The following is a 14,573-nucleotide window of genomic DNA, read 5'->3' as shown; positions in this document are numbered from 1 at the left end:
AAGACACCTTAAGCTACAGAAATAAAATCTTATTAATAATGAGTGTGTCAATAATGGAGTTGTATGGGAAGTGAAATTGCTGTGCCTTTCAGAAGCCCCTGAATTTGTTCCATCTCCTTCTTTATAGCTCCCACTAAATCTAATGTACAAACTCAAGGGAGCAGAAGCTCCCTGACTTACTCAGTCCCTTGTTTTGTAGGCTGGCCAATGAGTCTATTTAGTTTGGGGTGAGTGCCTACATATTTTGCTTATTGACCAATGAGGCCACAAAAAGGTCATCAAAATCTGATGAGAAGGCACCAAATACTGCAAACAAACAATCCTCCAACAAAGTCCATATTTTTCCAAATGATGAAACTAAGTGAATCCTAGGAGCAGACAGATTTTGCTTGCTCACAGGAGAGGACTGGAAAAGGAAGTTCTCTTGGCAAGAATAAGGCACTAATTGCAACCACCCTGGGTTAGAGAAGAATCTTCTTGCATGGCAGCTGCAGTAAACTAGGGCACATTTCTAAGATCTGAACTACTTTTCTGCCTCTAGTCTTCTTACAAGGCTACTACCATAACACGACCATCACAACCCCACCTGGCCCTTTGGTCCTTGCCTAAGCCCCATCTGTCTTTCAGAGCCTCTTCAATCCTCCTCTCCATTTAGGAAACACATTTATAGGAAGTACTTTCAGACAACTTCCTCTGAGACACCTGATCCTAATTTGAGCTTTGTCATCATTTATCACTAGAGGCCTTTGGATTACCTCAAAAGTTTTCCATCAACTGAAAAATAATTGGGAACATCAACGGCTGTCCTAGGTCCACTACTCCATTCTTTTCACCAAAACACCTAACAATTATAACAATATTGAACACTTATTGAGTAGTTATTAGTTGCCAAACATTGTTATCTATGTTAATACATTATCTTATTTATTTCTTGCAATAACCCTATTGAAGAGATAATATTCCCATGTCATAGGTAAAAAGACTGAGAGGATGAGGAATTTACTTAAGATTGCCATTGGTAAATGATGAGGCTGGGACCTAAGCCTGCCTGACTCCAATCTCCTACTCTTTACCACTACACCACCCCCATGGCAAATTTGTAAATTTACCTTGGATGCCCTGATTACCCCCTGTTTAAGTAATAAGCACTGGGAGATGGGATATCACAGAGCCTGGTTTCTATCAAGTCAAAATGAGAGGGCATAGGTTCACAGTAAGATCCACAAGGAACTATTTTGCTATTGGTTCCCATTATTTCTCCATGGCCTAGAACATTGCCTGGTGCATAGTATATGCTCAATAAATATTTATTGAATGGATGAATCAGCTTACTCCCTGATTTCTCAGAGCCTTGCTGACTATAAGGACATTGAGGTGACTTCTAAATTCCCTACATGAAAACATAAGGCAGGGAGAACCTGGGCCCAGTCTCATAAGCGCAGATCTCTCTGTGTAGTCAAAGCATCACCAGGCCACAGACATTCAAAATCCACTGACTATAACTGCCATTTACTACCTCAAAATTTCCTCACCCAAAAGAATGACATTGTCTCTTGAGGTCTTTGTAATAGTGCCCAGCTTCTGACATAGTGAGAGACTGATTGATGTTGGTTTAAAATCCATATATATAAAATTTTTCTTTTCTTATGGAACATGACCTCGAAAAGGTTGTTCTACCTCTCTGGGCTATATTCACCTCATCTGTGCCACGAGGGAGTGGGACTTTATACTTGCTATGGTTCTTTGATTTTGGACATGCTAGTATTTCCTGATGAAAGTCAGAGTAAGTCAGATACTGTCTCTACTCATTCCTTAGCCAGACAACACCCACAACCCCAGCTTCCACATCTTTAGCAATATCATTAACAGTATGTTGTAGGGCAAGAGAAAATTCTGACCCCCTGTTCTTGCTCAATGGCTCTCATCTACCTTAAATCTAAGGCAAATAAAAAACAGAAGAGAACAGGAGATGAAGGGGAAATGGGGAGCTCTATGGTAAGCAAGTTCCCTTGCATTTCTCTTCACCTTAGGCAAAGAGGCCCGGGAGCCAGAGCTCTGAGTTGTCATGGTGAGCACAGTGGTGATGCCTAGGCCCACACGGGCAGGGGCGGCATCCATGTTGATCCAGAAGGAGACCCAGGACAGGATGACGATGAGTAGGCTGGGGATGTACATCTGAATCAGATAGTAGCCCATCTGCCTCTCCAGGTGAAACTTTACCTCGATGCAGGTGAATTTTCCTGCAAAGAAAGAGGTGAGGTATCAGGCCTCAGGTCCCCAGTCTAGAGCTGAGCCTAAGGGGCAGGACTAGGACATCTCTCTATATATGGGCCAGCCTTCTGTGCACCTCAAGTGGGCAAATAAATGAGCTCTTCAATATGGCCCCAGGGAGAACCAGATGTGTGTTCTGAGGAATTTCTCAGAGCAGCCATCAGGCTTGTCCTTTTGCTCTAAGCACTAATTTCCAGCAGAGGGCCTTCCACCTGACCACACAGCAAGAGGATTAAGAACAGAAGGGCTCCAGAGCCAGACTGCCTGGGTTTGAATACCGAATCTTCCACTGACTAACTGTGTGACCTCAGGCAAAACACCCAAGCTGTTTGAGCTTCAGTTTCCTTGTCTGTAAAACAGAGTAACAACAATATTAATTCCATTATTGTGGGAATTAAATGATGTATCTGGGGTGTTGAGCATATAGGTATTTGGTACTATCATCATTATTAACAAAGCAATGAGTGTAGACTCTGCCCAAACCTCAGCAGCCTTGCTTGAGCTTGCTCGTACACCAGAAGCTTTCTAGCAACAAGGATTCACTGAAATAAACACTGCCTGTGTCTCAAGCAAGTGATAAGAGCTGGATAGGAAATATCTGGAAATAGTGTCCAACGGAGACCAACTCTGGATAGTGGACAACGGGTGCCCAGAGAACATCAGGCGACAGCATTCTATCCCACCAATAAAAAGTGCATTGGTCCAAAGCACATGTACCAGTCCTCTGCCTACTCTGCCAGCCATCTTTATTTTTCCCAGCTTCCCATGCCCTCAGGCTAAGAAAACCTAGCTTAGAGCTTCTCCGTACCGTAGAGGTTTAGGATAACCAAAGCAAAAAGCAGAGGATGTGTATGTTGCTATTTTATTTTGGACTAGACTTGCTCTTATCAAACCTGAGTCCTCAAAGCTAGTAATTTAATCAATGATTGGTTTATGGCTTTGACATACTGTGTGATGCTGTGATCTACTGTTCCTGAGTCCACCTCACCCCAGGCTTCTTGTTATGACATAGCTTTGCTAGGTGTCCATATTTTCTTTTTTTCCTTCCTTCCTTCCTTCCTTCATTTAATCTGTCTATCTATCTATCTATCTATCTATCATCTATCTGTCTGTCTTCTATGTATCTAGGTAGCTAGCTATCATTTTTGAGAGTGGTGGTTTTATTTTTAATTACAAAATTATTACTTGTTTAGTACAGGAAAAAAGTGAGAAGTAGAGAAAAATAATAATATGTATAAGCTCATATTTATCAAGCCCCTACTAAGTGCCCTGACTTTATATAGCTTATCTCATTTAAATTCCATAACAACTATTTGAGGCAGGTAAAATAAATAAATAAATAAATTTATTTATTTATCTATTTGACGGAGATCACAAGTAGGCAGAAAGGCAGGCAGAGAGAGAGGGAGAGCAGAAAGCAGGCTCCCTACCGAGCAGAGAGCCCGATGTCGGGCTCCATCCCAGGACCCTGGGGTCATGATCTAAGCCAAAGGCAGAGGCATTAACCCACTGAGCCACACAGGCACCCCAGTAAAATTATTATTTCCCATTTTACATATAAGGATACTGAGGCTCAAAGAGATTAAGTTATGTTTCTCAAGGATACCCAACTAGTAGATAGTTGGGCCATTATTCAATCTCACCTCTGACTCCAAAGATCTTAGTTTTGTCCATTGTATCACTCTACGTTAGAAACATTTAGTGCTATTTCCTCCCAGGGTTTTTAAACACATGCTTTTGGTTTGTTTCTTTTACCACAATATAATGATTCTGTGCATACAACTTTGAATCTTAACCTTTTCCACTTGTACTTTCCATGTTGATATAAGCAACATGCAGTCATCCTTTTTAACATCTGGATAATATTCTACCAAGCAGATGCACTGTGTAATTTATTTAACCTCTGTCCTATTGGTCTTATTTAGAAGAGTGCCAAGTTTTTGCTAGTATAAGCACTGACCCAGTGATATTTTGGAATATTTCCTTTTAATAAATCCCAAGGGGTGGGATTCCTGGATCAACATGTAAGGAAAAAAATAGCTTTTACAGTTTCTCAAAGTATGCCCCCTGGACCATCAGCAACAGAATTCTCAGGGTGCTTGTTCAAATGCAGATTTCTGGGCATCACTTCAAGTGCACATAATCAGAATTTCTGAGAGGCAGAACCCAGGAATCAACATTTTTACAGGCTCCCCACAGAAATATAATGTACACCAGAGTTTGGAAACCATTGACCTATATACAAATTGCCAGTTTTCTCCCCAGTAAAGGTTCTATTAATTTCCACTCCCAACAGCATTTTCTAAATCCAATGACCTGTTCCTCTCCATATGTTGCACATCCTACATATACAAACACACATATTAATGGGGTGGCACCCAAAGCATGTCAGCACACCAAGGAGGTATCCAGGATCTCTCCCCTTTAGCTTCTGGCCTCTATCTCAGGGTCATAGCACTTTGTATCCAAATAGCCAGGGGAACTGAGGAAAAAGTAACCCTTAGGGAAGCTGTGGGGAGCAGATGCTCAGGCTGGAAAAGCAACTTTTCTCCACAACTGGCCCACATTTCACACCTGGGAAAACAAGCCAGTTCAAGAGTTGGGCAATGGTGGCTGTGGTATGAGGTGTGGATGGTAAGCCTTCCAGTGCCCTAAAGTCTATTGCTTTCTGGTTCAGCAGCCATTGGCTACTCCCAGATGTAGATTCCCAACCTTCCACACAAAGTTGGCCCCAGGACAGGTGAGACACTCCTGCCACTCACTGGCATAGGCCCATCTCCTCTGCAGCATGTGATAGGGACAAAGGGCTTTAGAGTTAGATCTGGATTTGAAGTCTAAGCCAGCCATTTTCTAGGTACGTAACTTGAACAGTTTATTTAAAATGGGGCTGATAATTCCTACCATAATGAGATAAGGCATATGAAACACTTAGCACATCTGGTACAGATTGGACTTTTAGTAGAAGCTGGCTGCCTTGCCCCTTCCCTCCCATCTGGAGGCCCTTCTGTGGCTCACACTAAGTCAAGATCCTGGTTTTTACCTGTGTTGTAGTGCTTGGTACAGTAGCCTAGATCCTTCTCATCTCGCAAGATAAACTGGGGCAGAGTCAGCCCCTCAGCCACTTGGACAGCAGGAGCATCTTCCAGCCACTCAAACACGAGGTCATTCATGGTGTAGCCAACTAAAAGTGACAGAGATGGCAGAGGGCTGCAGAATTTGGTGCTGGGTGGGGGTAGGGAAAGAGAACTAGCAGGAAAGAGCAGATGAGGAGGTAAGGCCTGGGTTTTTGTTCATCTTGGAAAGGGAAACCTTTCTGAAGGGGGTTCTTGGTCAATTGTCTCATAGGCCCATCCTAACTAGATAAATCAGAAAGATTCCAGACTCCTCTTCTATCTAGTTCTCAAGCTTTAGAGAGGCACAGAGAGAAATTTTTCTGGTAGACCTAGAAAGCAGGTCAAAAGCATTGGAATGATGTCAAGGAACACAGCTGAGAACCTCCTGCCATATCTCAAACTAACAGGAGTAAGCATGTGTACTGGCCACATGTCTTGAGCTGAGCCAGCCTCAGAGCTGGGGCTTCTGCCTCCTCATCCCAGAGAGGAAAGAGCTATTTATACCCTGTCAGTCATGCATGGGACAATGTGCACACCACAGACTCCTAGCCAGGGCCCTGAACTGGGGCAGATTGAGAGTTAACATCTGAACATGACAAGTTGCTCACAGATACCTAGCAGTTTGTGAAACTCCTACCATATATGTGACCATATTCACACATGTCAAGTAGAAATCGGAGAAGAAACACTGAGGCTCACAGATGTGCAATGTAAGGCCTTGACTCAAAGTAGCTATGTGACTTTGGGTAAGTCATTTCCTTTCCTCTAAAATGCTCCACCTACTTTTCAGGATTGTTGTGAGGGGGCAATAAGAACCTGGATATGAAAGTGGTTTATGAACTCTAAAGAGCTAGCCACATAGGACACATTCTACCCATCATTGTTATTATATGCTGGAAACAGCCTGACAAAACTTCTTCTCTGAGGATTAAGCTGGTGTGTATTGATCTCAGAGTCTCACCTTGCCCAGGAGATGGCAAAGGAGTGCACATAGCTGATGGTACAGCCTTGTTGTCCATTGACTGTTCTGCATTTAGAGCAGCCCCTATAAGCTGGCTTCCCTGTCACAAAGTAGCCCTTGGCTGACCTTGCCACCCTGGATGCTGTGCTATACTTAGAACCATCTTCTCCAAATTCTCTACAGAAGTTATCTATGTTCATGCGGAATCAGGGTTCAAGAGTACCCCCTCTGCCAACTCTGGCATTTTTATAGTTATCTTGAATGTATTAACTCAGGGGGAGTAAAAGTAGAATTACCTCAGGTACTGTGAGAGGAATATCTTTGGGCAGACGAGGTGTCCTTCAAATGCTCACCCCCCATAACCAACACAGGCACATTTGAATGTAAAGCTGGTGCCGTCCCATTTCCCAATACTGTGGAATAACCAAACCAGTAAATAGTATGAGGATGAAAAAACACCCTGGGTTGGGTGTTAGTGAGTCCTGGCTCCTAGTCTCATCCTTGCTAACAGCTGACCATGTGTGAGTAAGTCCCTACTCTGGGTTTCCCTTTTCTCATTTGGAATATCATGGAATGGGGTTAACTACCTGGTATTCTAGCCCTTGCTCTGAGACACTCTAGAGACACTTACAGCTCTCCAGCTGCATGGTGCATGTCTGGATGTCCATGGGGAAGTTCTTGAGGTCCATTGGGCAAGATAAAATGAGGGTCAGCCTGCCGGGGACAGTAGAAAAGAAGTGATGTCAACTTTCTGGGGCCTGGCACAGCACAGGGGACGCTCTTCCCACCCCTCATCCTCCATTTGGCTTTCTCTCCTTGACCCAAACTCTCCTGGCTGTACACCAGGTGTACCTGATGCTGTAGAGCACATTCCCATTCTTGAAGATGCGTAGTAACTTATTGTCTGTGGTCACCTCATGGAAGCTGGCCCCTTTCTCATTGGCAAAGAATAGGTCTGGCTTCCAGATAGAATCCAGCATAGAGGGATCAAGGTCCAAAGAGTCATCAGGATATTCTTGGTAGGCTAGGCGTGGGTCATTCCACTGCTGCCGCAAGAAGACATTCACCCGATAGTCCTGAGAGGGTGCACAGATGGGCCCATGAGAGGCAATGCTATTCCAGGGGCCCAGCAAGCCTACATGGGCAGGAGAGCCATGAGGAGGAAATGCTGGGAGTACATCTCAGGGGCAGTGGGCATTTTGCACTGAAGAAGTAGCCTGCTTTGGGCTGATATAGCAAAGATGGGAAGGGAAAAAACATTTATTAATCACTTACTATGAGGTGGGTGTTCTGCTAAGTGTGCTTACTTTATATGTATTATCTCATTTAAATCTCATGCCAACACTGTGAGGAGGGTCCTGTTATGATCCCTACTTTATAGATGAGGAAACAGAAACAATGATATATTTAAATAACCTGTCACATAGCTATTAGATGGTGGAGTCAAGATTTGAACACAGGTCTGTCTGATTCCAAAGTCTGTGCTCTGTACCAAGCTACTTACCATGATTGACCATCTGTTCCTTAGGCTAGTTTGCCTTTGGCCACTGAAACCCCAGTCTGGGGAAAGATATCTCCCAGGGACCAACTTCAGACATCCCATGGCTTTAGCCATGACCACAAAACAGGGAGAGGACAGCAGAGGGAGGAAAGTCTCGATATCTAGTGGGCTTCTCTCATTCACGCTAGAATGGAAGCATGGAACAGAGATACTCCTTACCATAGTAGTCTCAGTGACAGAGCCAAAACTGTTGATGAAGATGTTGCAAGTCACGTTCACAGGTGGGCCTAGGGGTGGCAAAACACAGCCATATTGGCATGGCATTCCAGGAGGGCTGAGAGCAGTTTCCAGGACTCCCTCCCTGAGCTTGAGGCCAGGGCACTGCTAGAAGGCAGTGCCAGTTGCATAGACCCATAAGCAATAGGGAGGGGAAGCTCCTTCTGAATTGAATCAGTTAGCTCAGTACTTCCAGCTTCCTGTCCTTGGGGTAGGCAATAGTGGCTGGGATGGCAGTATGTTTCCAAAAGGGGTGGCGGAAGGAAGGGTTTTTGTAGGATGAATGCTCCTTACCTTTAAAATTGGGTCGAATTCTAGCATCATATCCAGATGTTCGCCCCATAAGCTTGTCCAGAAAATCAGAGGGGGACATGGGCTGAGGTCCCTTGGTCCCAGATTTGACTTCCTCTTTTGCCAAGGCCACTCTGGACAGGTAACATAAAGAAGTCTGAAGCCACTTGTATTCTACATTTATCACAGACCCTTTTCCTTCCCGTCCCCACATACCTCTGGCTGGTCTCCCCATCAGGCAGGAAGATAGGAGAAGATGGGTCTCTGGGCACCCATTTTCAAAACAAGGAAAACAGAAACAGCCATAAGCCAACACTGCAGACCAGTAGTTAGTCCTAAAAATGTGCTTTCACATATATGAGATCTTTTTTATCGTCACAATTCTTAGTGTAATGAGCGCAAAGACTGATGAGAAAAGTGACTTGTGGGATTATAAATTGGAACAGCCACTCTAGAAAATAGTAAGGAGTTTCCTCAAAAAACTAAAACTAGAACTACCATATAATCCAGCAATCCCACTTCTGGGAATATATCTAAGGAAAATTAAAACACTAATTCAAAAAGATATATGCACCCCCATGCTTATCGCAGCATTATTTACAATAGCCAAGATAAGGAAACAATTCAAGTGTACTTTGATGGATAAATGGATAAAGAAAATGTGATATAATATATACATACATACATACATACATACACACATACATACACACAATGGAATACTATTCAGCCATGAAAAGAAGGAAATCCTGCCATTTGCAACAACATGGACCTTGAAAGCATTATACTGTGTACAGTAAGTCACACAAAGACAGACAAATATTGTGTGATCTCATTTATATGTGGAATCTAATAAACAAACAAACCAAAAGAGGAGTGACCTAGTCAAAGTCTCAAGGCTGGTGAATGACAGGATCAGGGCTCAAACCCGAGGGGCTGAGGCCTCATCCAGTATTCTCTTTCTAAAGGTGCCTTAAAAGCACTCAAAGAAGAATTACAATTCCCTGCAAATAATGTGGCTGTAGCTATGTTGTGATTTAACCAAGGATGGTAAGGACTCAAGGGAAATATTTATTTCTGAGAGTTGGTTTCCATTGCTTGGCCTTCATGCTGAACTGCTCAGGAGCTGGGGGACCCAGCTTCTAGAGAGGGAGTTTTGGCTTCCAGTGTTTGCTCCAGCAGGAAACTATATTTTATTTTTGTACCATTCATAAAAATGAACTTGAAGTGGGCTATATTAACACGTAATGTATTATTTGTTTCAGGGGTACGGGTCTGTGATTCATCAGTCTTACACAATTCACAGCACTTACCATAGCACATACCTTCCCCAATGTCCATCACCCAGCCACCCCATCCTTCCCACTCCCCTCCACTCCAGCAACCCTCAGTTTGTTTCCTGAGATTAAGAGTCTCTTCTGGAGACATGAACAGACAATTCTGCAAAAAAGACATCCAAATGGCCAACAGACACATGAAAAAGTGCTCAACATCACTCAGCATCAGGAAATACAAATCAAAACCACAGTGAGATACCACCTCACACCAGTCAGAATGGCTAAAATTAATAAGTCAGGAAGTGACAGATGCTGGCAAGGATGCGGAGAAAGGGGAACCCTCCTACACTGTTGGTAGGAATGCAAGCTGGTGCAACCACTCTGGAAAACAGCATGGAGGTTCTTCAAAAAGTTGAAAATAGAGCTACCTTATGACTCAGCAATTGCACTACTGGGTATTTACCCTAAAGATACAAATGTAGTGATCCAAAGGGGCACATGCACCCCAATGTTTATAGCAGCAATGTCCACAATAGCCAAACTATGGATAGAGCCTAGATGTCCATCAACAGACGAATGGATAAAGAATATGTGGTATATATACCACATCTTATATTGTGTGTACACCACACACACACACACAAATACACACACAACGGAATACTATGCAGCCATTAAAAAACCCCCAAATCTTGCCATTTGCAATGATGTGGATGAAACTAGAGGGTATTATCCTAAGTGAAATAAGTTAATCAGAGAAAGACAATTATGATCTATCCCTGAAAGACATATGATCTCTCTGATATGAGGAATTTGAGAGGCAGGGCAGAGGTTTGTGGAGGGTAGGGAGGGAAAAAAATGACACAAGGTGGGACCAGGGAGGGAGACAAACCATAGGAGATTCTTAATCTCAGGAAACCTTAATCTCAGGAAACAAACTGAGGGTTGCTGGAGGGTGTGGGGTGGAGGGATAGGGTGGTTGGGTTATCGACATTGGGGAGGGTATGTGCTGTGGTGAGTGCTGTGAATTGTGTAAGACTGATGATTCACAGACATGTACCCCTGAAGCAAATAATACATTATATGTTAATTTAAAAAAAGATTCTCTTCTGGTTTGTCTCCCTCTCTGGTTTTGTCTTGTTTTGTTACTTCCTGTCTTCCCCTATGATCCTCTGCCTTGTTTCTCAAATTCCATATATCAGTGAGATCATATAATTGTCTTTCTCTGATTGACTTATTTTCACTTAGCATAATACCCTCTAGTTCTAGCCACATCGTTGCAAATGGCAATATTTCATTTTGATGGTTGCATAATATTCCATTGTATGTATGTATGTGTGTGTGTGTGTGTGTGTGTACTTCTTCTTTACCCATTCATCTGTCAGTGGACATCTAGGCTCTTTCCATAGTTTGGCTATTGTGGACATTGCTGCTATAAACATTGGGGTGCACGTGCCCCTTCAGATCACTACGTTTGTATCTTTGGGGTAAATTCACAGTAGTGCAATTGCTGGGTTGTAGAGTAGCTCTATTTTCAACTTTTTGAGGAACCTCCATACTGTTTTCCAGAGTGGCTGCACTAGAGGGAACTATGTTTTGAGCTGGACCTCAGTTCATGGTTGGGGCAGCAGCAGGATTGTAAACTCACTTTGACAACAAAATAGGTGAGAAAGCAGGGCTCTAGGAGCATGAGAAGAACTTCCAAGTAGGATGACTACACCAAGAAGGTCAATTTCCATATTTTCCCCCTAATAACTTGATTTTGAGTAAGGGACCAGTGTGCATTGTCCTAACCTCGAGGCTGGCCCCTTCTCCCCTGACAAGTTTCTTTCTAAGAGCAGCAACACCCCTTCCACATGCTTGCTTATCTGCTTACCAGCCAACAGCTAGACTAAGGACTAGAACCTCAGCCTTGAAGGGCAGGTTGGGGCTCAGGGCTGAGCTCAGGCTGAAATCCTCACTGGGCCTGGTTCTCCTGCTCCATCCTGCCACCACCATTGTGCTAGCCACCAGAACTAGCTCCCCCACTGCCACTAGTGTAGCCACACTCTGGGGCAGGGAGGGAGGGTGACTGCTGTCCTTCTGGGTCCAGCTCTCTTTGAGCCAACGGCCCCCTGTTTACATGTTTACATCTATGTACCATCTGAGGTAATATAGATCATATGCACTGTGAGCCATTCAATAATAAGAATAACCAAGGCACCATGCTATGCACTTTACTTACCTTATCTCGTTTAGTTCTCACATCGGTCCTCCCAGATGAAGGTTATTATTTTTCCCCTTATATAGATGAAGAGACTAAGGATCAGCAAGTAAAGTGACTTATTTGTGATCATATGGCTAGTAAATGGTAAAGCCAAGATTCTAACCCAGAGCTTTTGACTTCAGAACTAAGTCCATCTACTACAATGCCAGGGTAGGCTGCCAAGGAACCAGAGTAGGAGAAGTTCAGTGGAAGACACATCCTGACCTCCTAGAATTCTTCCTTCTTGAATCCTCTGAACAGGAGGAAGCCCTTACACTGGGAACAGAGGTCACTGTGGCCCAAATTGGGGCTGGCAGAGCAGGTGGCTTAAGCAGGCTCTGAAAATCCAAGGAGGGGTGGCAGTGGTGCTAGAGCAGCAGAAGTCTGTGGCTTCACCACAGGGTGTCCTTGCTGGCCAGGTGCTGCTTCTGGCTGCCTGCCACCTGCCTGCTGGGAGGCCACATGGCCCTGTACATAGAGCAGCCAGACCCTTGCCACCCTCTTCAGCCCCATGCTAAGGGCACCTCTCCCAGCCCCAGGACCCTGTGACAGGCTGTGGGCTCAGCTGTCTTGGGCCCCAATTTCTGTCACAGAATTCTTTTCTGGGGCTGCCTTGTCTATGGGCCTGAAAGCAGAGTCCCTGTGCAGCCACTTTTTCCTCCCTTTCATTCCTGGAAAGTCCCAGTACTGGCAAGGACATAGGAAGCTCTGGAGCTGAAAATGTGGCTCAGGCAAGGCCTTGGGTGGGTAGGGGAGAACACTGATTATGCTACTGGGTGCTTGAGTGACCTTGGACAGGTCACTCCGCATCTCTAAGAATCAGTTTCCACATGCACAATGAAGGATTCGAACTCAAGACTTCCTAAGGTCCTGCCTTGCTGTATTTGCTCAAGTGGGAATGCTGCCACCAAAGCTTGGGCCTTGAGGCAGTCTCCCCTCCAGGAGGGCCAATGAGCGCCCCCTGCATTCCCCCTTTCTGCCTGCATCCTCCTACCAACTCCAGCTGAGCTGCCATTCTACTTTGAGCTACTTTTCGCTTTTAGGAAGTTTGCCACCCCACACATATTGGATCCCTGCCTTCCTCCCAGCCAATGTGTCTGCAAGCAGTGAGGCAGGAGGTGCCTCAGAATCAAGCTGTCTCCGTGTGCTCCTTGAAGTAAGAGGAGGAAGAGGTCTGTTGCAGTGGTACTCGGCCCCTCCACTCTTCTTAGGACCAGGTCAGCCTAAGCCACAGTCATCTTTCTTACTCAACTCACCTGGTCCATCTTGACTGGCTCCTGGTCTCATGAGAAAATGGGGACAAGCTGGGGAACATTTACAGGGAGTCCAAAGCGTGTCTTGCTATCAAAAACCCAGGAAATGACTGCACTGAGTGCCCCTTTAGGACAGGAAACAGCCATGTGTGCACTGGCTGGGTGACAACAGAGGGCCAAGGTTTGCTCAGCCCAGCTTCCTCCTGATATGGTTTAAGGCAAACCCTTGCTACCTGAAGCCTCTTTGGTGGACAGCTGACAGATGTTGGTGTCATTTTTAGGAATCTGAGTAGTGTGTGGCCATGATGGTAGGAAGATAGGCAAGGAAGGCAAGACAGATGGCCTCTGTTCTGGGGCTCAGCTATCTTGCCCCTACCCAGGCCCAGGAAGCTCTCACCCATGCAGAAGGCTTCCCACCAGCTCTGGGGCTTTGGCATTCCTCGTGAAAGGCTCCTGGGTCCTGGCTAGGGGAGGGTGTGTCCTTCTCTGGAGCCCTCTGGATTGTGGGCTTTTTGTAAACTTAGAGGAAACTGTGCCAGATGCCCCTGCTGCCCCGGCCAGTGTTTGCATGCACCTCCTTCTCACCCCGACTCAGCTCACCTGAGGAGGACCTGCCCTGGCAGGATCCAGAGGAGAAGTAAGGAGAGGGTTGCAGGAACAAGAGTTGTCATTCTGCAGGGACTCCTGGAGCCCTTTGTCAGCCTGGCTGCCAAGGTGAGAGGGATATCCCAGCAGGAGGGAATGCTGCAGAAAGTACAGATAGAGCCTTCCTCCAACTTGGTCTGCTCACAAGGAGACCGTTGGGCTAGGAGTTGTGTGCTCTCTCTCCTCTTCTGCTCTCTTCTCTCTGTCCTGCCGTTACCAGTCAGGGGCCAGAACTATTCCCCTGGAAATGATCCTGACACAGATAACCCTACGGGCTCCTGCTCTGACTCGCCTGGAGTTCCGGAGGCCCTTACCCCGTCTGCCAGGGAGCTGAAGGAGATCCTCTTTGGGCAGCAATCTCCAAACCCTGGAGAGTCTTGGAGGGGAGGAAGGAAGGAGAACGGGAGGAAGATGTTCCCCTCCCTCTCACCTCCCCCTGGATGCACCCTCCGAAAGCAGCAATTTAAAGGCACAGTCGCCGGCAGTGGAGTGGGGTTCAGAGCAGGTCGAGTCCGTGTGCGGGGAGGAGCTTGGGCTGCCTTTGCTCCTGGGAGAGGGCTGGAGGTGTCCTGTCCATCTTCTAACTCTCTAGCTGGAGGAGCGCATGCAGGCTGCGCTGCTCCCAGCTCCCAAGCAGCATCCTTTTTAGCCTGGAGCTAAGCTAGAACATTTTTTTCCTAATGTCCTAATGATTTTTATAAGGGGGAAAAAGACCTGAGAGGATTTAGGTGGAGTCGCTA

At 45.5% G+C, this 14,573-nt stretch overlaps 1 protein-coding gene across 4 annotated transcripts in view; it reads right to left on the bottom strand.

The window, feature by feature from the left end:
- The window catches only part of LOC309856359 (glycine receptor subunit alpha-4), a 47,978-nt gene that overhangs the window by 24,294 nt on the left and 9,111 nt on the right, over positions 1-14,573 (bottom strand). For 2 of the 4 annotated variants that reach the window (XM_082717429.1, XM_082717427.1), the window contains exons 1-7: positions 13,789-14,229; positions 8,417-8,547; positions 8,066-8,133; positions 7,198-7,421; positions 6,977-7,059; positions 5,312-5,452; positions 2,026-2,240 (exon numbers count right to left, since the gene is read on the bottom strand). In XM_082717429.1, coding sequence (XP_082573555.1) covers positions 2,026-2,240; positions 5,312-5,452; positions 6,977-7,059; positions 7,198-7,421; positions 8,066-8,133; positions 8,417-8,547; positions 13,789-13,859 — 933 coding nt within the window. In that variant the 5' untranslated portion in view covers positions 13,860-14,229. Of the gene's footprint in view, positions 1-2,025; positions 2,241-5,311; positions 5,453-6,976; positions 7,060-7,197; positions 7,422-8,065; positions 8,134-8,416; positions 8,548-13,788; positions 14,230-14,573 lie in introns of those variants that run through there. The other 2 variants (XM_082717428.1, XM_082717430.1) reach the window with 2 other exon arrangements.

The sequence above is a fragment of the Mustela nivalis genome (assembly GCF_964662115.1).
Source record: "Mustela nivalis genome assembly, chromosome: X".
Lineage (NCBI taxonomy): Eukaryota > Metazoa > Chordata > Mammalia > Carnivora > Mustelidae > Mustela > Mustela nivalis.
Note: the sequence above shows the minus strand (reverse complement) of the source record. Positions and strands in the feature narration are given on the sequence as shown.